We start from the raw sequence: 23800 nt of genomic DNA, 5'->3' as shown, positions 1-23800 counted from the left end.
GCATTTCGAAAATATTAGATGATTATGTCTTATACTGGTATTCTAATTGCTAATAAGTATGATGTAATTGTTCATTTCTTAAGCAAAAACACATCTTCAACGTCTTTCCCACTTTGGATTGGTCCATAAGATTTTTCAAATCATCCAATTATAAATATTGCTCTCTTTAACGGTTGTCATTATGTTAAGGGTGATTTACAAGAGGGTCTGGCTAGTGTTTCTTGGCTGTGGAATATGCACAAATCAACACACTCTACTTGATGACAAACATTGTATCACGCTAGATTGAATGCTTACGTTCCACCATATAGACCATGTAATAGTCGTCATATTGAAAGAGTTAACATATTACATAATTAATAAAATGTAAATTCTAATTTGTTTAATAATAACATCGTATGCTTATGTTGTATCACGCTCAATTGAATGCTTATGTTTGACCATAAATTTTATTTTGTTTAATAAATTTTAATTTGTTTAATAATAACAAAAAACAAAACAAAACAAAAAGACAAAAAAAAAATAACAAAAAGAAAGATGGTAGAAAAGGAAATTAGGGGTATACAACGGGGAAAAAATTAAAATTAAATAAATAATAAAAACCTTTACTAAATTGTGTATAAAAAAAATATAGAGTGTAAACCCAACTTAAGGCCTATAGGACATAGGGTGACAACCCTCAAACAAAACAATATTTTAGGTGTGTTGGGGATTCAACATGATTTTGTTATGGTTTGACCAATAGAATAATGACCATTCTTTATTGACATGATTTTATTTCGACTTTATTTCACACGCATGTATGTTTTGATTATAAGAAACAAACTGAATAAACCATTCGACTAGGTAGATAAGTCATTGAACTTTTTTTTTTCACCTTTTTAGCTTAAATTGGTCTTTTAAAGAAAATGATATATTTTATATTAGTCCTTATGACCGGGTTTACTGGTCTATCGGTTATATCGATTCATAAATGCACAAAAAGGTTAGGTGAAAGGTCAACTTAATGTGTAAACCTGGAAAAAATTTGTTTCAAGGACGCGGCATATACAAAATAATAATAAAAAAATTAATGATTAAAGTGGGAAAAAAGGCATAGTTTGAATATTCCATTTTTTTCCTCGTTATGATTGACAATTTGGTCACCCAAGTAATCTCGGTTTCATGGTAGTCGTTAATTCTCAAAATTGGAAACCTCATTTAGGCAAAGCATTTGGGAAAGAAATGCAAGTCTTAATTAAGATTCCGTTTGAAAGTAAAGTAGTACATGAGACGGAATTTTGAGAGCTTTGTCATATATCATTTTGAGACCACATGTACATGGACTAATTGCATGAAATAGCAACCAACTTTCCCAAAATAAGCAACATTACACACTTTATTCTTTACCCACAGTAGCAATTCAGACAAAACTAACATCTTTAACATACATACTTGTTGTACACAAGACATGACACATCCATCAACTTTTCAGTATTGAGACAAGATTTAAGACATAGGTTCACGAGACGTCCACCTGTCTTCATACCTCCCATACGAAAAACTATTGGAAGGAAGTCCCGTGAAATGAAGCGGGTCTGGTTCGATCCCGTAATCAGTCAATGGTCTATTTTCAAGAACTTCATCATGTTCAGCCACAAAGTCCGGAATCTCAATCGATCCTCTCTTCATATCCTCCCACAGATACTGCAACCTACTCACATACTTCACCTTCCAATATAACCTGCCAAAAGGGAACAATAAACTTTATCAGTGTCAATGACAGTGACAGTGACACAGACAGAGACAGAGTAACACTTACCCTCCGCTTAACAGGAAGCGGCCGAGGGTGGCCATAAGGAGCCTGGAGCGGATTCCGGGATGAACAAAGTAGAGAACTTGAAGGCGGTCCTTGAAGTCTGAAGGAAGGTCTTCGTAGATCCATCTCAAGATGGTGATTCCGGGGTTGTTGTATTCATTTCTAACGGTGGAATGCATGTAGACAATGCAAAAAGGGCCTTGTGGCAATTCTGTTGAGATTTTGTATATTATGTATTTCTTTAGCCATTCGCCATGGATCACTGGGGCTGGAGTTTATAAGTTAACAAACACACAATAGTAATTAGTTAGTACAACATGACACCATTCACATGGTACTTGTTTAGGATTTGGTGTTAGCCTAAACATACCAAAGCTTTTTGATAACCATGGGATTTAACTTTTAAGATTCACATGAGCAAGAAAGGTGAAAAAGGAAGCAAGTATTCATAACTTTGTACAAATTTTTATGTCGAATATTGGCACAAATACACATTTGTATATCGAATTCTACTTTGTTGAACAATTTTAGGACATAAGAGGGTTCAATCAAATCACAAAAAGGTAGATTATAACTTTAAAAGACCTATTGTGGAAGCTGAATGAGATAAAATCATAATCATAATCCCCAATCCCAAACCACCAACTGAAACCACATATCAACAGACGTAAATCCTGATAGAAATTAAATTATTCAATCGTTATCCCTTACAATTAGCATAAAAGTTAACAGAGTATGATAATACCAGGGAAGTATTTGCCAACGATTCGAAATATGCGATTGCCGGATTTATCAGAAGTAGATTCAAGGCGAAAGAATTGCAAAGCATCAAGAGCTGGGAACTCGTCGTCGTTATAGGCAAGATCGGAAGGGCAGTCGTGCCAGTTCTCTTCGGTGGTGGCTTCAGATGATGTAAGTGGTCGTGGGTCTATGCCGTGACGATCCGACGGCACTACCACTACCTTGAATTCTTCCCGAGTCGCCATATTTATTGATCAAATTCCCTTCTCCATCTCCTTATTCTGCTTTCAATGGTGTTTTTGGGGAGAAAGGAGGATAAAGCAAAAGCCCTGTTAGAGTGTTAGGAAGGGTCAGTCAAAAGGAGCGAGTGTCTCCCCATTTTTCATTTTAAGGGAAAATTAGGCGAACAGTCCCTGTGGTTTAGGATGAATTTCATTTTTGATCCCTAACTTATTTTTGTTAACTCGACCATCCTCACAATTTAATTTTGTAACCAGCCTAATCTTGTGCTAACATTCCATTGATTTCTTCTGTTAGACACCCCAAGTGCCTTCCACACTGGGGGTATTTTTGTCCTATATTTTCAACGGTTTCAAATACATTAAAGCATCTTCTCATTGCAAATCTTATTTCTTCTTTAACTGAGTCATTGAGACTTTATCCAAGTCAATTGGGGGTTCATGCCAATTCAAAACAACATTTTGAAGCAAGTTGGAGGTTCTTTAACTCAACAATTCTAACCTTACACTGATTGTGGGACATTCAATAAGTATGTAAATTGGTTTTCCCATTATATACGTCTATTAGCTTATGCTTACAAACAAACGTACCCAAATGGCAAACATCATGATTAGAATTCAAAGCAAACAACCCAAAATCCAAATCGCTGAATGGTCTTAGAAAATAATAGTAAAATTTCCTAATGTCTTCACGACTATACCCAATTTCATTCAAATCGTTAAACGGAAGAAGTGTCCATGTCTAGTAAATCAATGCAATGTTGCTTGCCTTTGATATACCTTCTTCAGTGAAACTGTGTGAACTTGCCACCATGGTTTAATCGAATAGAGAATATCATAGGATGTTTAGATGTAGATTGAAGGGAAATATCAATGTTTTAAGTTAGCTTTAACTTATTAACATATTGGATAGAAGAAAATGATGTCCATTTACAGAAACTCTTGACTGATTAATAACCGAGGAAGAATATCTTGACTTACCCTATCTACGACCAACATCAATCTCGTCCATGGTAGCATGGATCCTCCGAGGCGCATCGTCGTCTTCAACTGTAAGGTTCTCAAACAGGGTTTGTGAGTGTTTTTGGTGTCTAATTGTGTTAAGTGTTAGCGTTATAAATCCTTCAGCTTCATATTCACTGTAACACAAACACAATGTAGAATGACAAATATACCCCGACCATGCAAGGCACGTGCGGTGTCTAACATAGAAAAATGATGGAATGTTAGCACAAGGACTAGGCGGGTTACAAAATTAAAATGAGGCTGGTCTGAGCTAAAAAAAAATTAAATCAGGGACCAAATGTGCAATCCTAAACCACAAAGATAATTTTCCTCGTTACTAGCGTGCAACACGACACAAACCAAACCAAAATACACCAGTCACTTACTTTTCACAAAAACAACAAAGTAGGAGTTTCCTATAATAATTGTTTTAGATTTTTCCATAAGGTGTCGTACTTGCAAGTATTTATTTTTAGAAGATTGGATAAAGCTAAAATAACGGTTATCAGAAATAGAAATAATTAAAACTTGACTCCATTTAACACTCTTATAAATTCAAATTAAATCAAAATGGTCAAAGTAACGGTGGTAAAATTACCATCAGTTTCTATTACATATATAAAAGTCAAAGTCTCCGGTTTCTATTGCACTTTAGCTAGTTGTTTTAATGTAAAGTTCACTAGTTACCCTTTCTAAGGTTACATGGAAAAGATAAAGACTCAAATCCCTTATCTCATGAGTTTGATTATAGCAAAATTTACACACTACTCCTACTGCACAACACAAGCATCCAAAACTTGCAATTTCCAGCAAGCAAACAGTTTTCATTACAGCAAATTATGAAGAGGGTCTTCTGGTTTTACAGGATTTTCAAAAGCCATAATGTGTTCCTTAAAACGAGCTGCAGCTTCTTCTCTCTCTTCTATCTCCCCACACTTGTCCAGCACAACTGCCATCAAGTAATACGCTTCTGCTGCCAGCTCATGATACTGAAAAAAAAAAATCAGCACAGCTTCAAAACATTCAATATTTGGTACAACATAAATGAATTAACTAACCTCCAAAGCTTCAAGTCCTTCACAAGCTTGTCTTAAAGAATCAAGAACAATATCAGGATCTTCAGAAACTGAAAAAAGGAAAACATAAAGACATCATACATATATAAATTATTACATGAGAATAAAGATAAACAGAAAAACATTATTAAAAAAAAAACCTGAAATGCTGGAGTCTGATAAGTAACATTTTGCCTCTAAGATGTAGGCCCGAGATCGAAGCTCCAAACCACCTTGACCAAGTATGATTGGAAAAGCACCATGGATAAGATTTAAAGCCCTTTTTGCATGCCTTGATCCAAGTAAAAGCCATAATTCTGCTAGTGTTAAAGTGGCTGAGCCTCTCAAAAGATCCAAATTAAACGATTCACAAAACGATAAGCTTGCCAAAGCATACTGAATTCCCAAAACAGCATTTCCAGATCTCTGCCAAATCATAACAAGGTAAAATATACAACAAAAATCATCATTCATTAATTGAGATTTCATACATCATATTCTTACCTTGTGGATTTCAGCAAGCAAGAGGAGAACAGTTGCATTCTCTACATGCATATTGAATTTGTAACACGTGCAGAAGAGAGAATGTGCTATGGAAGCTGCCTGCATCACAAGTTGCATAATTAATATAGCAACATACTTTCATTTCTTTACCAAAGTAGGTTGCTATTATGGGTAAGAAATAAAGTACATTGCCTATTATTGGTAATGAGAGTAAAAAAAAAAAAAAATACCTGACTAAATTGGTTAGCAGCAAGCAATGTTCGAGCACAACGAAGGCTTGCTTCAGTCTTGAGATCCATGTCTACTCCAGCCACACAAGAAGCCAATACTCCAAGTTCATCACATATTTGTTGAGCTAATTTCAGATGCCCCCTACAAGATGATTCCCATATAATAAATATATATAATTAAAAAAAACAAATTTTGATAGACAAAAAAGATTTATAAAAAGCGATCATCATATTCATACTGGTGTAAAGCTCGTTCATGGAGCAGCTGCAGCTTAACTGGTAAGATTCCAGACTTTGAAACAGACAAAAACTTTGCTTCTGCTATTTTAAGTGCTACAAAGGCTTCTGTAGATAGAATGTAATTGTGTTTGTATATATTAGGAATCTAAAACAGATAAAAATTTCAAGTGTGGTGGAAATTGGAATTACCTTTGTACCCTTTGTAGACAGCTAAATGTTGGATGAGTTTCCCGTATGCCAAAGCAAGATCAGCTGAACTGTACCAACTGTAAAGGATATAATTCATCTATCGACAAAATTACATAAAAGGACATAATAATAATAATGAAACTTTCTTCAATAATCATTACCTTGATGAGTCAGCAAAGCAGGTGGCAAAAAGCAGAGCATTTGATCTTGCAAGTGAAGCACTGAGGAACATCAAATTGGTTATAAAGCATCAATAGAACAATATTTTACACAAATTGTAGTTTTGAAAGAAGAAATGAATCAATAAAAGTACCTTCCATATAGCTCCCAAGATGTTATACGAATTAAATAGGAAGATCCTACAAGCTGTAGCACAGATCCAGGAACAGAACTTGATTGTAACCATGGATAAAATGTGTCAAAATTGCCCTCAGATCCATTTTCTTGAGGAAACACCAATAAAGTTGTTGGCTTTCTTTGATTCTTAAGCCATGAAGTACTTAAAGCACCATCAATTGTCATTACCGAGTTTTCACTCTCAAAATGGTGGATCAATTGAGAACTTGACCTAAGTTTCTAAAGTAGTAAGAAAAAGAATGTATCAATAAAAGTTTAACATAGAATTTTGGGAAGATTAATTTAACAATTTAAGATGTGATTAGTAATTACCTTGCAAACATTAGTTGGACTAGTTCTGAGCTGGATAGAAGCTTTTGGACCGAAAGAAAGCAGAGGTCTTTGAACATGCTGCAATCAGAATTAGGGTTTGTTAGGTTGGATGGAATAGAATGACAAAGGAATGGAATGGAATCAACCATTCCATTCCTTCCCTGATTCTATCTGTTACCTACCGTTAAATCAAATTTAGCCATTGCCAAATGATTGGAAGCCACGAGGCGCTTTAGTTTTAAGGAATCTGCTCTTTTTAAAGATCTTCTAAGAAGCACAAATAACTGTTGTCGAACAGACAATGATGTGCCTATATTTGTCACATGTGAATCTGATGCTCCCATAATTCCAGTCATATTTGATATACCAACTTCAGATAACAGGCTACAAATGGCTGTTAATGTGTAGGCAAGACATGTGTCATCACTATGCTGCAAAATGTTACACAACAAACAAAAAATAAACATACATGGAACAGATATAAAAAAAATCATTTAGTTACCAAATGATATAGAACAAACATAAAAAGTATACCTGCTGACACACACGCACTGCTTCAGTCAAAACCTGAATAGCAAGAAAAAGATTCACCAGATTATGTTTCTTTATATATTTGGTCAAAATGTCAACACCTATATATATAATTATATATACCTCAAGAGCTAGTTTAGGGTGACCTAAATGAAAATGTGCCATTCCTAAAGATAATAAAGCAATTTCATATCTTCCATTACTGGTGCAACCAAATGATGTGGGAACAAAATCAGATCCCTCCATTCCTGCACTACAGTGTCAATAATCGAGTATTAATTACTCTAATTTTTTTTTAAATAATAATAATAATAATTTAGAGGTTATTGGTTTAGTTTGTAATTATGAGTTTTGGGTGTTACGGATACCTATAATCAAAATAACGATGAAGATTCTCTAATGCAGCTGGATAATCATCATGATAAAGGCTATTCAGATATCGCAAAAAGTGGACCTGCAAAACTTTAACATAAATTAATGGATTGACTGTTGACTAACAGATTTGACTTAGATGAAATGGATATACAGATTACAAATTACAAAGTAACATACACGATGCAACTCTGGGGCTACTTTTTGCAGAAGCTTTAAAACAGATTCAAAAGCACTCATAGGAAAAGAGCTTCCGAGCCTATGAAAACACAAATTTATACATCACGTAAGTATTTTTAGTAAAATAAAATCTATAAAATAGCTTACTTTTCAATCATGTCTGCTTGCTCTGATAAGTATCCTTGTATCTGCCAATTTGTACGTTGTAGGATTACATCAGAGGATTCAATATTTGGTAGTGCAGAGGTTGGGGAGCTCATATATGGGCTACCTTCTGGACTTCTGTGATTATGTTTGACTTTTTGACCACGGGAAACCGTAATATCTGCATTTACAAAATGTTTCTTTAGTCCATCTGGTACTATTATATGATATATTAATTAAAAAAAAAAAAAAAAAAAGTTTACCTTCGATTAGACTAAAGAGTGCTTTTGATGAATGATTATGAAAAGGAACCCTTTTTCTTGATTCAAGTTCTTCTGTAAAATTTTGGAGTACAAAGTTTTCCAAATCCATGTTTTCATATTCTAATGGTGCCTCTGGATCATTGCTAGGATCATCCAAATGAGTCATTTCATATGGAGGACAGTTTGAGAATGCTTCTTTGTAATATGTCTTTATATTTGTTAAAAGATGGCACATTCCCTGATGTAAAGAATGAGAAAAACAGAAACGTTTATTAACTAGATTTACTTTTTTTTTTTTATATAAAATTAAAGGGGAAAAGAAAAAGCATACCTCAAATGACAAAATATTAAAAGCAAGCAAGCAACGACGAAGATACATTCCAAGGTTGCTATTTGGATCCAAATTTATTTGGTCATCATCAACAATGCTTGTTTCGGGACCCGCAAGGATGCCTATAACCATTACATCAAAATCCCTTAGATTCACAAGACATGCAACCATAATCATAATACATGTGATGATGAGGATAGTGATGGGGAGGGCATTTATGTCTTTTGCACATACAAGAGATCAAGAGCAAGTCTATATCCCTGTGTGACACAACCAATTATAATTTTTGTCTAGTTGACATCAGTCTGAGTCCCAGTCCAATGAACGCAAAACACTATACAGTCTGTCATGTCATGTCATGTCCAAATGGGATAATACATATCAGGATGAAAGTTATGGAGAAAAAAGTTGTTCACCTCGTAACTCATTGAAAAAGGTGAAGAGGTCATCAGGTGATGATAATGAAGACAGCCTACTGGTTACATGATCACTTAACCAATTATCTAATAATCCACCAAATTCCTTGAGTAGCTTCAGGAATTCATCCAATGTTGGCTCCAAGATATCATCACATGACTTCAAAGCAGATAGGGAAAGTAAATAAATTGAGAAACACAACTTTAACAGAAGTTGTTAATCTTATTAAATATTAATGTGATTTGAAATCATAATTATCATTTTTTGAGTGTCTGAGTGAACGAATTTTGATTTTGATTTTCTATTTATTTACTGTTAAAATAGTAAGTTAGTAACATTTTGGTTGATCAGGTAAGGAGTTATGTAAGATTACCTAATTATCCTTGGTTTTAAGGGGCAGATAATCTAATTTTCACTCAGTCACAATAATCACTTTGACAAAGCACATCTAAGCACCCTCAAAAGCCCTAATATATATGAGCCTTTTAGTTTTCAGTTTTGTCCGATATTAAATGAGTCATTCTGGTAATCTGGTTACTATGGTTAATTTGTTCTAACTTTTATAGAAGATCAACTACTGATACTGAGTTTTTTTAGCTCATTTTTCCATAATATTCGGTGAAAAAAATGATTTTAGGGATAACTTGTGGTGATATACGTATCAGAAAGACAAAGATTTCCTTAATTTCTACATGTATAAAACTGAAGAAAATGAAGAAAGATTATACCTTTGTAACTGCAATTAAGAACGATCCAAGACGATTATGCTGGGAAATTGAGGCAAAAGGGAATGGTACTGAAAATTGACCGGAAGGAGCATAGACCTGAAGAAGTATACAGATCGATACTTTGTGGGGTGTGATTACAAACCCGCTTTGTGGCTTCACAATCCCTGTCATTTCTGCAACTACAAAACCCTTTTCGCAAAGAGAAAATGTAATTAAAAAGAAGTATCAAGTCAAAGGATTTACGAATTCAGGTGTCGATATGCAAGAAAACAGAACGAGTACACAGAACCCGGAAAGATAAAAAGCATACGAATGGTTACTGGGTGCTGCTGCTGTTCGTCGGCGTTCAGGTCAGTAGGAGGGAGGAATAACAATGTGCGAGGGAAACCTGTGTTTGGAAAAGGAACGCCGTCGTTTCAGTTTTGTTAATGGTTGCAGGAATGTATACCAATTTTACATTTCGAATTTTCAATATTGCTTTATTATTTGGGTGATTAGTAACCGAACCGAAACCCAAAAAACCGAAATAATCGTATAACCGAAGCTGGATAACCGAAACTGAAACAAAAACCGACTGCGCAGTTTTTAATTTTGAAAACCGAAAAATTTACAGTGCGGTTCGGTTTTATGTTTAATAACCGCATCAAATTAACCGAAATAATTGCATAATTTAATATACTATTTTAATATTTATAATAATTATATTTAATTAATAAAAATAAATTAGCTAGTTGACTAAATTTTTTGTTTTGAACATGAAAAAACGCACTATTTTAACCGAAAAACCGCACCACCTCATTTTCTGGTTAAAAATCAAAACTGCATCGAAAATCGCACCATTGTTTCGACTGACTCGTCTTACACACACACATATATATATATATATATATATATATATATATATATATATATATATATATACACACTTTAATGTTACATATAATATAAGGGTGTATTTTAAGCTTTTAAAATACTAGGGGTTTAATATTTTAATAAATTAAACTTTTAATTTTATTAAATTTAAACCCTTTATGGATTTATTAATTTTCTTTTAATTAAACAATTAATTAAATTGTTAATAACATCCATAAGGATGTACTTTAGTCCTTTTTAAAATATTAAGGTTCTAGAATTTAAGATTTAAAAATTAAACTTTTTATTTGTATTTTAAATTCTGAAACCAAGGGATTTATTTTTTAAACCTTTCAAAGATACTAGGTTAAATTTTTAATAATTAAATTAACCATTAATTTTATCTTTATCAAAAATTAAACCAAATCATTAAGGACGTGTTTGGTAAAAGTAGCTGTTAGCTGGAAGCGGTTAGCGAATAGCTGGTAGCGGGAAGCTATAGCTTTAATTTGTTATATGAGTGCTTGGAAAAAATATCTGGAAGGTTTTGAAACGCTACATGAAGTGGCTTTTAGATATAGAGCGTTTTGTTTAAACTAAAAGCTAAACGCTCATATTGTCAAACGAAGTTTTTTGTTTAAACTAGAGTGTTTTGTCAAAAGCTAAAAGTTAGAAGCTCTCAAACGCTTTCAAAAGTTCCGTGCCAAACACACCCTAAATTTGATAAAGATATACAATTACCTTTAATAAAAAATCAATTTTAGGCAGAAAAACAAATTAAGGTAATTATCCTACTCAAGCCAAGATTATCAAAATCAAAAAATCAAGGATCTGACTAGCCAACTCATCGAGTTTGTGCAATGCACTCGTCGAGTTGGGCCAACTCGTTGATATCCAAACATGAACTCGTTAAGTTATATGAATAGAATGACGATTCTATTCCATTCTCCTTTGAACGATTCACCATTGCATCAAGTTCAACTGAAAAACATCTTAGGCTCTGATACGACTAATGGGTTTTAAGCATAATTACAAATCCTATGTGTTAATGCAACCCTTTCACTAGTTGAACATGCAAACTTGAATAACAAAGAAAAACCCTAGAAACTAGTACATAATTTGAGATTTACACAATAATAGGGTTTAGATGTTTACCTTGCTTGTTATGTAGTAATAACAAGAACACCTTGAAGATCTTTGACTCTTGAAAGCAAGTGCCTCAAGTGTGACACTTCTAATGGCGTACAAACACTCATTGCAAGAGGATGAGAAAGAGAGAGGGGGATTACTCTTATAAATTCGGCTCTTTTAGGGTTAGAAGAATCTAGTCGAAAATTCAAAGGGTTAGCTCCCTTTTATATATGAGATGGCTTAGTCCCAAAGCTAGGGTTTGCAGGAGGGAACAAGGTCTGAAATTTTTGACTTCTTGAAGAATATTGTTGTTTTGAAATTGATCCCAAGTGTTGGTATGTATTGATTCTTCATTCTCTTGTATCCGTGCTTCATTTGCTAGTGATTTGGGTCACATAATCTTCTTATTTTTACTTTAATTCTTGTGAATTATCATATGTATTATTGTCAACCTTAATAGGTGTGTTCTTGGCTAATTATTGCTTTCAAAATACTTCTAAAAGCACTCCTTTATGTGTTGTTGATGGTGCCTAAGGATTGGTTGGAATTGCAAAGTTAATTTCTCTCTTTTGGTGTCAAAAAATCATGTTTCTTTCACTTCAATTATAATGATTTCATGTGTGTAATTTTTATCCATAGAAAACCATGTTTTCACCATTCATGTGGTTATCAAAACAGTTCCTAAGTGTCTTTTTATGTGTCTCAATGGTGAATAAAATCCAAACCCAAATTGTGTTTACTCTTTTTGCAACATACATTGTTTTTACCATAAAAGCAATATATTTTGAGTCATGGTTTGAGGTTGAAATTATTATTTTAACTTCTTTATATGTTATTATTTTTATACACTCCATTCCCATATTTATATTTGATTTTGGTTATGGATTAATCGGTTAAGTTGTCAAATAACCCTTAAAATGCATTGTTGGGAAATTCAGGAAAATTTCCCATTCTACCCCTGTTTTGAAAAAATATAGAAAAATCATCAGAAGTCATATTGGTGATCCGTGAACTCTCGAAGTTTTAATCTTGAGTCTAGTTTTTCCATGATTTTTCCCAAGGCCTGATATTGTCCCTAACCAAGGTGAAAATCGCCTTTTTCACTGATTGGTTAGAAATTAGTTTCATTGATATCCTATTTTGTAAAAGCCATAGAAATTTGTAGAAATTCGTTTGGACTTGTGTGAGTATTTGTTGAAAAGATAAAAGTCTAAAATAATGGAATATACTAAAATATTGTATATTTTACAAGCCTTGGTCCTTTTAAAATGGCCTTGAACAGGTGTTTGATATGGGTCAAAATTTGGAATTGTGGTCTAAACATTCATCTATATGTTTAGGCATTCTACTCTCAACATTTTTGTGTCAGCTGCTTAATATTTTCATAAATTACCCAATTTATGTCTTAATACTACCATTCAAGATTTTTTGTGTAAAATTCAGTGACTTAAATCCTTTACCTAAAGTCATAAAGCATATGGTAATTTTTGGTTAATATTGGAATTCTGCACAACAACTTTACCCCATCTTGCGAGAGTTGTAGTTTCTAATCTGGGCAGAATTGGATGATTCTGCACTCTCATGAAGTTCTATAATTGAGTCTAGTTTCCAAAAAGTCCAATGCCATCCCAATTAGAGCTGTAGGTTCTGTTTTATAACCAAAACACCAAACAATGGTCATTGTTAGATTATAAAAAATACAGTATAAAATTTAAAGTATGTTGAGATAAACTTGTAGACTTTGAATGCACTTAATAACTTGATGATATATGTGTTTAGACGAGATCTTGACAAATTCATGGGAGCTCAAAACTTGGAGTTAACAAAGGATTTGTTAAGGCCAAGGTGAGTAGTTTTACTCACTAAATGTGCATAAGTTGCAAAATACATTTCACATATGGATCTTTGATTCACTTTATGTATAAATTAGTCAATGTTTTGTGTAGGAGTATGATGTCTACAGTTAATATGATTGCTTACTAGTTGCCATGCTTAGGTCTAAATTGATATTTGACTCCATTGTGATGATTATGTTGATTATGGTATGCTAGCATAAATTTGATTGAAATGATTATAGTTTGCTATGATTTAGTGAATTGTTGATGCATTTAATGAATATTATAATATTAGTTGATTGTATAAAATTGCATGCTTTATATGATGAATTGTTGAATTTTACGGGGCGTTGCGTATTGGGTTGGGTAGTTTATGATAATTGGCTTAAACCATATCTGGATACCTTTGGAGACCTATTAGGTTAAAATAGGACATATTAAAAGAACTTAATTCATTTTGGTGTTTTTCGCTCGGACTATCAAGAAGATCATGTGACACATGGTACGCGTACACTATTACTACAATGTTCATGGACTAGAGTGGTGTGGTCGTACCGAGGTTTACTAGTACAAGCATCACGTTGGATTGGGAGGTGTTGTGGATGTATGACATCATTGGTATCAAAACCTGAACGACATCGTGGAATACTTGTATTTTGCATAGTCAGAGTAGCAAAAGCAGTGTATGGGGTTGGTTGATCGAGTGGAGGTCATGAGCCACTTAGAGCGTTTAACAATGCGGGCACACGAGTACTAAACTGGGTAGTTCCCTTGGGATATGATGTGCGTAGATTCTCATGGCTATCATAGGACGCTTTTGGTGATATGTGATGCTTTTGGTGACATTCCTTTGGTGTTATTCTTTTGGTGACATTCCTTTTGGTGTTATTCTTTTGGTGATATATTTTTAGTGATATGCTTGCAGTGACATTATTTTGGGGACATACTTTTGGTGATATGCTTTTGGTGACATACTTTTGGTGATATGCTTTTAGTGTCATACTTTTTGTGATAAGCTTTCAGTAACATACTTTTGGTGATATGCTTTTGGTGACATACTTTTGGTGATGTACTTATGGTGATACGCTTTTGATGATATCTATTTCTTTTAGTGATATGTGTTTGATTTTAGTGATATATGATGCTTTTGGTGATAAGTGTTGTTTTTTTTATGAAATGTTATTCTTTTGGTGATGTGTGATGAATTTCTTGTTATATGTGAGTATGTGTTGCTTAATGTTATGATCTCATAAACTGAATTGTTGACCCATTTGAGGAATTATACATTTTCCCTATGACTATATGCAACTTTTATTAACTCACACAACAAGGGCTGTCACTTGTTTCTTTTACTTTGTTCCATGTGATCGGTACATGTAGCTTAGGATCTTGGATTGGTGAGAGGGGTTGATAATGGATAGTAGATTTTATTATCGAGACCAAACATGGAAACATTTTCATTATTTACTTCAAAGTAATTTTGCTTCTGTTGCATTTTAATTGGTTTGGAATAATGTTTGAATTTTAAAGTAACGTTGTGGTTTGAAAATGTTTTAAACTAATTAAACAAAGTCTTCCATTGCCATTTTCCAATAAAAGGTGTTTAAAGTAAAAAAAAATGAGATGAAAATCACGATGTTACGCATCCCATGACGACCATTGGGTAACTGCCAAGATAGGGGTGCAGGGTCCAACATTACACCAAAAACAAGAAATGGACAACGAGCTCTATTATAGCCCTACTGGCCGTAATGAAAACAAACTCACTGCCGTATCTACGACATACAATAGGTCGACATCTTCCATCATGAAAATTACCACACCTAACACACTCGTAACGTCTCCCCTTAGTTGATCCTGAACTCGGGTTGGCGGACTTGGCCGCTAGATGATACTGTCCTGAAGTTGTTCCATCATCCTTCTGCTGAATCTCCAACTCAATCTCCCTCCTCTTGGCGCTTGACTGCATCTCAATCAAGGTCTAGGATTTCTAAGTAGATACAAATTCTTGAATCTCCGTCTTTAGCATACTCAAGTATCATGACATATGCGCCTGCTCTAAAGCGGCATACTCAGGGAAGAAAAGAGCTCTCTCTGTAAACATCTTGGTTATCTAGATCACCGACCCAGTCGTTTGCTTGAGTGACAGGTACTCCTGTACTAGTCACTCACTTTCCATAAGAGGAACATACTCCGCTCGGAACATAGCCAGAAACTGCTCCCAAGTCACTATGGCTCGCTCAGCCTGCGAAAAGCCCTGGCTCACAAACTCTCACCAATCCTTCGCACCCCAGCATAGAAGATTCAATGAAAATTTCACCTTCTGGCCCTCGGGACATGAACACATGAAGAAACATCCATCCGCATTAGAAATCTATCTTAAAGTTATGATCAGCTCCTTGTCACCTCTGAACTCCGGAGGCTTTATATATCTAAACTTTCGGTACCGCATCACCCCGCCTCCCTGAGATCTTGCAATGGCGCCGACTGTTGTGGTTGCGGTAGTAGCTACCTACGTAACGACAATATAATGTCACTCAAACTCCTATATCAATGTGGTCTTAATCGACCCAAACAAATCCAAAATCACCTCCCTGGATGCCCTGGCCACTCTGGCAACAATTTTCCTGCGTATCTCCTCCCCATCCATCCCTGCTCTCCCAGTGCTACCAGCTCCTGATCTTGAACCTTTAATAGCCGCCATAGGAAATACACCATGGAAAGATCAAACATCAAAACACAGTTCTCAACACACCAGGCTACCCTCCTACTAGTTCCTTAGTAACCTCAATGTTCCTCTTAAATCTTATACAAATCTTGTGGTTTTAGTAGTATAGACCGATACTACCTTCCACACCTATTCGTTGTCGATTCATAATTCATCCCAAGGTCCTAAGGCACCAAACTAGACAACTCCTAGTCGCACTAACACCTACATGTTTCTATGGGCTAAAAATAACTCCCTAGGATTACCCTCGTTCTGCACTATAGGTTGCTTTTGTGTATGATTGTTGTACACAATACGGGGTCAGATAGGCTGTAGAATAATTGACTCTGCCCCAAGTTGACAACCAAACAAAGAACATGAAGTAAGGCTAAGTCGATCATTCTAAGGATATTTAATCTCGACCATATACAACTAATCATCATACATGTAGCAATCACAAAATCAAATAACATATAGGAAGCCATTCCCTATATCATAAGGCATTATTGAATCACACACATCTATCCAACAGTTCCTAAAAGAGACTTATCTTATCCACTAGCATGCTTTTCTAACTGTTCATATATCAGAAAAAACTAAACACGTATAACAAGTATGGGTATTTTGGGGACCACTTTCTTGTTCGGGCTCTGGCTAACTGTACACACCGTATTTTCTTGTAAAACCAAAGTTAAATCAAGGTCCACATTCTTGATTCCAAGCCAACAATCAAACAAGAACATGGCAAGAGACTGAGCCTATGTCCCTAACCCAACCCTTTTATTATAAATTCTTTTTCAAAAACATTTTGTGAAAATTCTAAGATCCTAGTTTGAGTATGGATTCACACAAGTGTTCCTCCAATTAGCTCAAACCATGGCTCTGATACCAAATTGAAACTTCCCATTTTCACAACCAAATTTTTTTATTTAATTAAAGTAAAACTTCCCAATTATAAATCCATTATTAAGAAAATCGTTTATTCCAAAGTACATTTATTAGAAGTCAGAGTAATATAAGAAACATGGAATCTTTAATGTTGTTGATGAGTGTGTATAGTCCCACCTTCGCCTTCCCATGATCACCGATAAGACCTAAAAAAACATAAACAATTGGGTAAGCACAAATCTTAGTGAGTTTTCCTAAAATACCCCATATGATAAAAATACAAGCATACATAACGCCTCATAATCATCATACTGGAATGACCAGACCCAATCAGTCCTCGAACATGAATATCAAGATGTAACGGGTCGAATCAACCATCAGTTTGGAATACCCAGGGTTTGTTTGTTTCAACCCAACCACTATTCCCTATCCTCCGTACCTACGACTTATAGTTGGCCAGCACCGAGTATCTTGGCTTACATCACAAAGCAGGACTACCTCAACCAACTACCACCATATATTGACATATAAACAATCAAGGATCAAGTAGGCACATAATACATGCAAACATCAATCATACAACTCACTACCACCTACTAGTCCTCTCATAACACATCGTCCCACTATCGGCTAACCTCAATGAAATACGTAACCATAAGTAACTAAAGGTGAGATAGCCACCCAAACAGATGATCCTACTCTAGAGCCACAACCAAACAAGGAAAAGGCAAGAAAGCCTAGATCAAAATTTCTTTGGCTATCTTACATGACTACATACGGCCCCTAGGGCACTCTACTAAATGATAACCAATCTACTAGCACTCGAATCAACATGCCACTACTACAACATCTTATTATATATATATATATATATATATATATATATATATATATATATATGTATATATATATATGTTGTATGTTGTTGTGCTGTAGTGATCTGCTAGATCTATGCATATATATATATATATAGCCGATCATTACAACACAACAACATACAACACATAAGGATACATAGCCACAATCCAAGGAATGCATAATTGTAAATACCCAGAGGTGAGATAGACACCCAAGCATGTGATCCTACTTTTGAGCCACAACCAAACAAGGAACCGACTAGAAATCCTAGATCGAGAGTCCTCATTATATCCTACGTGACTACATACAGTCCCCATAACATCCTTCTAATAAAATATAACCAAAACTAGTAGGCTGACATTGGTGCCTTCGACCCACTATACAATAAGGAAAAACTCACTTGAATCGAAGAATTCTGAAACACTACGATAGGATCCTTTCTCTGCACTGCTTGCCCCCACGAATCCACTAGCACCAGAACCAGATATAATCTTAATTAGTAACCCAAAATCCTTAAATTTGACCCAAAGTCAAACTTGGTCAAAAAGTCAACGGTCAATGGAAGTCAACGAAAGTAAAAAACCATGGCTGGCTGAGTACACCCAGTGTATGTGGTTCAGGCTTAGTACGCCCAACGTACTCCTAAGTGTGCCTATCGTACACAAGTTGGCTCCAACATTTCCATTAATCACTTTATCCTTTAAGATCTTTTGTCCAGAGTTCAGATTTAAGTCCAAATGATATTCTAAATCATAAAGTATACAACTTTATGATGTTGCATGGCTAGAAAGGATCCAGATACAAAACCCTAACTTATCATAAGTTTCCAAGCTTCAAAACTCATGCGTGAATGTAAGAACTAGACCAATATTGCATTTATATGACTTAACACCCTCGTATACACCTAGAAATGCACCTTACAAGATCTAGGATAACCCACACTTAAATGGACCAATTTGTGGGACAAAAAAGGACATAACTTTAACACCTTAAACTAGATATAAGGAAACTTTCATAAAGCTTTTGACTTTATACCTATTGAGATGAATGATGGAGGAGAATTTCTAGATCCAAAGTTGCTTCATGCTTCTAAGCTCTATCACTACATTCTTCTCCCTTCAAAGGTACCAAAAAGCACACTCTTTGCCTCACAAGGCTCAATTTAGGTTTAGGGTTTCAAGGGAGGACATTGGAGACGTGGAGGCTAAGAATGGCAAGGTTTTAGGGGAGTTAAGGAGCTTAAATAAGGCTTAAAACCCCCCAAATTAGGGTTTGGGTTCTGATCACGTATGCCTAGAGTACCAGCCTCCTTCCCAACCTCAACCTACTATCAAATTACCATAACTTCTTCCCTGCAACTCCGATTTTGATGTTCTCACCCTAGATAGTAAAAAACAATGGACCGACCTTGCGTATAACTACATTGGTGATGATGTTGCTACACGTATCAATGATGTTGGTGCATGTGATGATGATGTCGGTAAATATGATGATATAGATTTCCATGAAGTACTTTGGGTGGTGGATGATACTAATATATAGTAGTTTGATAAATAGACAACTGATATATAGAGTATAATTTTTTCTAAAGGGAAGTGGTAAGTAAAATTAATGATTTATATACATGACGTTAAGCGGTTATATTTAATCAAATTACCGAAACAGGTGTTACCTATTGAGCAAGACTTGAAGTAAAAGGGACTCGTCAAGGAAAAATGCGAGGCGATAATTTTCTTAACATTAGTGCATAACCAAAAACTACATCTCATAAGTGGATTATTGATGAAAATTAGGACTTATGCTAGGATTGCTAATGTTTTTTTTGGTAAATCCTATTTTTACACATTGTGTATGGTTATGCCTTGGTATTTGTTGATATGTTGCTATGATTGTTATGTGCTATTTGAATTTACATGCGGTGATTATGCCTAATGAATCGGTGGTCATATGTTATGCTTGTTTGATGGTATCCATTTTGTTACATATGTTATATTGTTTGAATTGGTTGACCGCCTAGTATTCTTATTTTCAATTTAGGTTGCTTTTGCGGGGTATAAGGGTATAATGGGTAGAAGCTTGCAAGTTTATAAGGTTGAAAGAGATTTAGACATATTGGTTGTGATATGCATGGTCTTTCTAGATGGTTGTATGACACGTGGTTCATGTGTACCTCGGTGTACGAGAATTGAGGTGGTGTTGGCTTTATGTTATGGTATGATCAAGCATCATGTGCGAATTGAGAGGTGTATTGGTAGAATTGGCACCATCTATACCGATCCTGAACGACAACATGAAGTACTTGTACTTTGCAGGTCGGGGTAGCAAAAGTGAAAGTCTTGGGGTTATTGAACTCGGGTGGAATTCATGAGCCACTTAGAGCACTACACTGGTTGAGCACACTAGTAGTGAACAAGGTTAAGTTGTTGGGTAGGATGTCGCTAAGAAACCCCAAAGTAGATAGTCGATTGAATTGAAATTACATATAATAAACGGTTGAATTGAACAATATGTAATAATCGGTCGAATAAAGTTGGTAAATGTGATTTGTTGTATTGAGATGAAAATGAATGAAGGTAAAATTGTAACAACGTAAATTTTAAAACCAATTTTTCATTTTTGCAAACATCAAAACATCGATTAATATTTTAAATTCAAACGTAAACAATATTGTCACAACCGAATACATCACAAAGATCATAAAAATAGTTTTCCCCGATAATGTGTACGATCACGCCGGTGCCTTCCCACCGTCCTCGCTAGTACCTGAAACACATAACACAACAACTGTAAGCATAATTGCTTAGTGAGTTCCCCAAAATACAACCTACGCACATACGCCTTTCCAGGCCCTGACCTTCCGGTCCATGTGTCTCAGGGGACTTCCGTCCCGACTGGGTAAACCTTCCGGTCCTACCCACGTTGACCTTACGGTCCACATTACAACGCCTTCCGGCCCATACCATATTCTCCTTCCGGCCCATAACATAATGCCTTCCGGCCCATATCAAGCATATCATACATGGCACATATAACAATTAACTTATCACACATAATGCATATATCTCATATCATATTCGACCTTCCGGTCACACAGTCAAACCCTTCCGGGTACAGTATAGTGAGAAGACTCACCTCGTGGAAAGTCTAAGATCTTGTGTCCTCGCCATCACCGAATCCAACGACGGCTCAACCTCGCCTAAGCATAAAAATATCATTTAATACACAAAGACTTCCACTACTAAAACTTTACCCCTTATCATTCTTCCTGAAAGGGTAAAAGACCATTTTACCCTTCCTTGACCTAAAGTCCTCATGTTGACCAAAACCCTAAAAGTCAGCAAAAGTCAACCATGAGAGTACGCGGGGCGTACTGCTAGATGTACTCGGGGCGTACATCGCCAACTCCCCCTGGATCGGGGTCTCCACCCAATACGCGGCGCGTACTAGAAGTTACGCCCTGCGTAACCACCAGAATCAGCCACCCTCCATTTCTGGTCTTGATCGGTTAAGTCATTATTCCAACTTCCAGATCCGACTCCTTTAGTGTGTCTAAACCCATAAAACCGAGACCATTAAGCCTTGGCATGGCTGTAAAGGCTCCAACATCACATAACAACCTTTTATTCAAACTCAAGGACCTAGATCTCATGCATGGTTCAATACCCACGTCTAAGATGCCATTTTTATGAGTCTATAACTCTAATAGATCAGAAACATGAAGCATCTAAGCTTATGGAAGCCATTTGCACAAAAGTCTCCACCTTTGAGACTTAAACCCTAGAAAATGACATCTAAAGCATACAACAAGAACCAAGTGTCAAGATCCGAACTTTTTACCTGAAATTGAAGCTTTAACCCTTGCAAAGCTCAGATCTACACTTGAGCACCACTTCTAGCCTCTCCAACAAGCTCTTCTTCTCCTTTGCAACCTTAAAATGGCACTACCAAGCTTAGAATGCACACACAAAGGCTTAAGGACGATGGCACACACTATTTAGGGTTTCACTCTGAGGGGTGGTTGCTGAGAAGTCCAGCCACACATTCATTTTATAGCCTCAACAAAGGAAATTAGGGTTTGGGTCTGAATGAGTTACGCCGAGCGTAACCTTTGGTACGCCCCGCGTACCTGAGGGGGAACGCGTCCAAATGAGGCGCGCGAGTACGCACATCGTACACCTTGTACGCCCAGCGTACTCGCCTACCATGAAAACCCTAAATCATTAACTTAATCAAGATGCAAGGCCAACAGAAGAATACCTGGATTTCGGGCTGTTACAATTCTCCCCCACTAGAATCAGACTTCGCCCCCGAAGTCTCATACTGAAAACAACTCCGGATACTGATCCTGCATCTCAGACTCGGATTCCCATGTCAGCTCGGACCCCTTCCGATGTTGCCACTGCACTTGTACCAGGGGTACTTCCTTGTTCCTCAGAACCTTAACTTTCCGATCCCTGATCGCTACCGGTCTCTCCACATAGTTCAGGCCTGCATCCACCTGAATATCATCCAATGGCACCACTGCCGACTCGTCGGCAATACATTTGCTTAACTGCGAGACATGAAAGGTATCATGGATCTGCCCCAACTCAGCAGGTAGATCCAACCGGTAGGCTACCCGGCCTACCCTAGCAATTACCCTGAAGGGTCCAATATACCGGGGCCCCAACTTGCCCCTCTTCCTGAACTGTACCACTCCCTTCCAAGGAGAGACCTTTAGGAGCACAAGGTCACCCACTTGAAACTCGATCTCGGACCGCCGCCTGTCCGCATAACTCTTCTGGCGACTCTGCACGGTTAACAACCTCTGCCTGACCTGTTGAATCTGCTCGGTCATCTGGAGTACGATCTTCGTGCTACCCATCACCCGCTGCCCCACCTCTCCCCAGTAGATGGGGGTGCGACACCTCCGTCCATACAACAGCTCAAAGGGTGGCATACCAATGCTCGAATGATGGTTGTTGTTATACGAAAACTCTGCTAAAGGTAGATAGGTGTCCCAACTCCCTCCGAAATCCAAAACACATGCTCGGAGCATATCCTCAAGCATCTGAATCATTCGCTCGCTTTGTCCGTCCGTCTGCGGGTGGTATGCGGTACTGAAATGCAGTCTCGTACCCAACTCCTCATGAAACTTCTTCCAAAACCTGGAAGTAAAACGCACATCGCGGTCTGAAACAATCGACATCGGAACCCCATTCCGCGATACCACCTCCCTCACGTATAATTCCGCCAACTTCTCCGCAGAAGAGCTCTTGCTGATGGCTAGAAAATGAGTGCTTTTCGTCAATCTATCCATGATCACCCAAATCGCATCGAATCCCCTCGCAGTCCGCAGCAATTTGGTGATAAAATCCATGGTAATCTGTTCCCACTTTCATTCAGGAATATCCAGCGGCTGCAATTTACCGTGCGGTCGCTGGTACTCGGCCTTAACCTGCCGACAAGTCAAGCATCTCTCAAAAAACCATGCAGCATCTCTTTTCATACAGGACCACCAATACTCCTTCCTTAGATCCGAATACATTTTCGTAGCCCCGGGATGAATCGAGAATTTCGATCGATGTGCTTCCTCCATCAAAATAGCACGCGCACCGCCCACAAACGGTACCCAAGTTCGACCCTGAAAAGTCATAAGCCCTCGACCATCCGTGACGAATCCTGATACCTGACCTACAACCCGCTCCCTCTTCTGGTTTTCTGGTTTCACAGCCTCAACCTGAGCTCCTCGAATAGTATCCAAAAATCGGGGTCATTACCGTCAACCTCATACAAATATCTCGGATCGGGGCGCTTTCCGCCCTACGGCTCAACGCGTCGGCTACCACATTAGCCTTGCCCGGGTGGTACAGGATCTCACAATCGTAATCCTTCACCACATCCAACCACCTCC

The 23800-nt window shown here is 36.7% G+C and overlaps 2 protein-coding genes across 5 annotated transcripts; both read right to left on the bottom strand.

Moving 5' to 3' along the window:
* Positions 1-1268: 1268 nt before the first annotated feature.
* LOC145017935 (SEC14 cytosolic factor family protein / phosphoglyceride transfer family protein) lies at positions 1269-2899 on the bottom strand. The gene is made up of 3 exons (XM_078975880.1): positions 2544-2899; positions 1802-2066; positions 1269-1723 (listed from the first exon to the last, which is right to left on the bottom strand). Exons 1-3 carry the CDS (start codon positions 2782-2784, stop codon positions 1489-1491), a joined length of 741 nt encoding a protein of 246 aa, XP_078832006.1. The 5' UTR covers positions 2785-2899; the 3' UTR covers positions 1269-1488.
* Positions 2900-4369: 1470 nt separating this feature from the next.
* Positions 4370-10073, bottom strand: LOC145017958 (anaphase-promoting complex subunit). Of its 4 annotated transcripts, none has more exons than XM_078975901.1 (21): positions 9947-10073; positions 9637-9825; positions 8908-9067; positions 8492-8613; positions 8161-8398; positions 7901-8078; positions 7754-7832; positions 7570-7655; positions 7325-7454; positions 7205-7237; positions 6853-7101; positions 6671-6748; positions 6315-6577; positions 6163-6222; positions 6002-6078; positions 5812-5917; positions 5573-5714; positions 5343-5441; positions 5000-5264; positions 4842-4909; positions 4370-4772 (listed from the first exon to the last, which is right to left on the bottom strand). In XM_078975901.1, exons 2-21 carry the CDS (start codon positions 9805-9807, stop codon positions 4611-4613), a joined length of 2766 nt encoding a protein of 921 aa, XP_078832027.1. In that variant the 5' UTR covers positions 9808-9825; positions 9947-10073; the 3' UTR covers positions 4370-4610. The 4 variants fall into 4 exon arrangements, with proteins under 4 accessions (XP_078832027.1, XP_078832030.1, XP_078832029.1 ...); XM_078975904.1 differs by having other exon boundaries at positions 6002-6069; XM_078975903.1 differs by having other exon boundaries at positions 9637-9815; positions 9947-10049.
* Between the last annotated feature and the right edge of the window lie 13727 nt (positions 10074-23800).

This window comes from Lactuca saligna, chromosome 9, assembly GCF_052625555.1.
Source record: "Lactuca saligna cultivar CGN05327 chromosome 9, ASM5262555v1, whole genome shotgun sequence".
In the NCBI taxonomy this organism is placed as follows: domain Eukaryota; kingdom Viridiplantae; phylum Streptophyta; class Magnoliopsida; order Asterales; family Asteraceae; genus Lactuca; species Lactuca saligna.
The sequence above is the reverse complement of the archived record's forward strand: the minus strand, read 5'-3'. Positions and strand labels throughout refer to the sequence as shown.

Excerpts from the sequence above, each read along its gene's own strand:
- LOC145017935 (XM_078975880.1), bottom strand. The coding sequence starts at position 2,784 with ATGGCGACTCGGGAAGAATTCAAGGTAGTGGTAGTGCCGTCGGATCGT. Across the intron at positions 2,067-2,543 it reads CGTTGGCAAATACTTCCCTG|CCCCAGTGATCCATGGCGAA; the intron begins GTATTATCATAC and ends TATAAACTCCAG. Across the intron at positions 1,724-1,801 it reads CGCTTCCTGTTAAGCGGAGG|GTTATATTGGAAGGTGAAGT; the intron begins GTAAGTGTTACT and ends CCCTTTTGGCAG.
- LOC145017958 (XM_078975901.1), bottom strand. The coding sequence starts at position 9,807 with ATGACAGGGATTGTGAAGCCACAAAGCGGGTTTGTAATCACACCCCAC. Across the intron at positions 7,238-7,324 it reads ACCCTAAACTAGCTCTTGAG|GTTTTGACTGAAGCAGTGCG; the intron begins GTATATATAATT and ends CTTGCTATTCAG. Across the intron at positions 5,442-5,572 it reads CTGCTAACCAATTTAGTCAG|GCAGCTTCCATAGCACATTC; the intron begins GTATTTTTTTTT and ends CTTGTGATGCAG.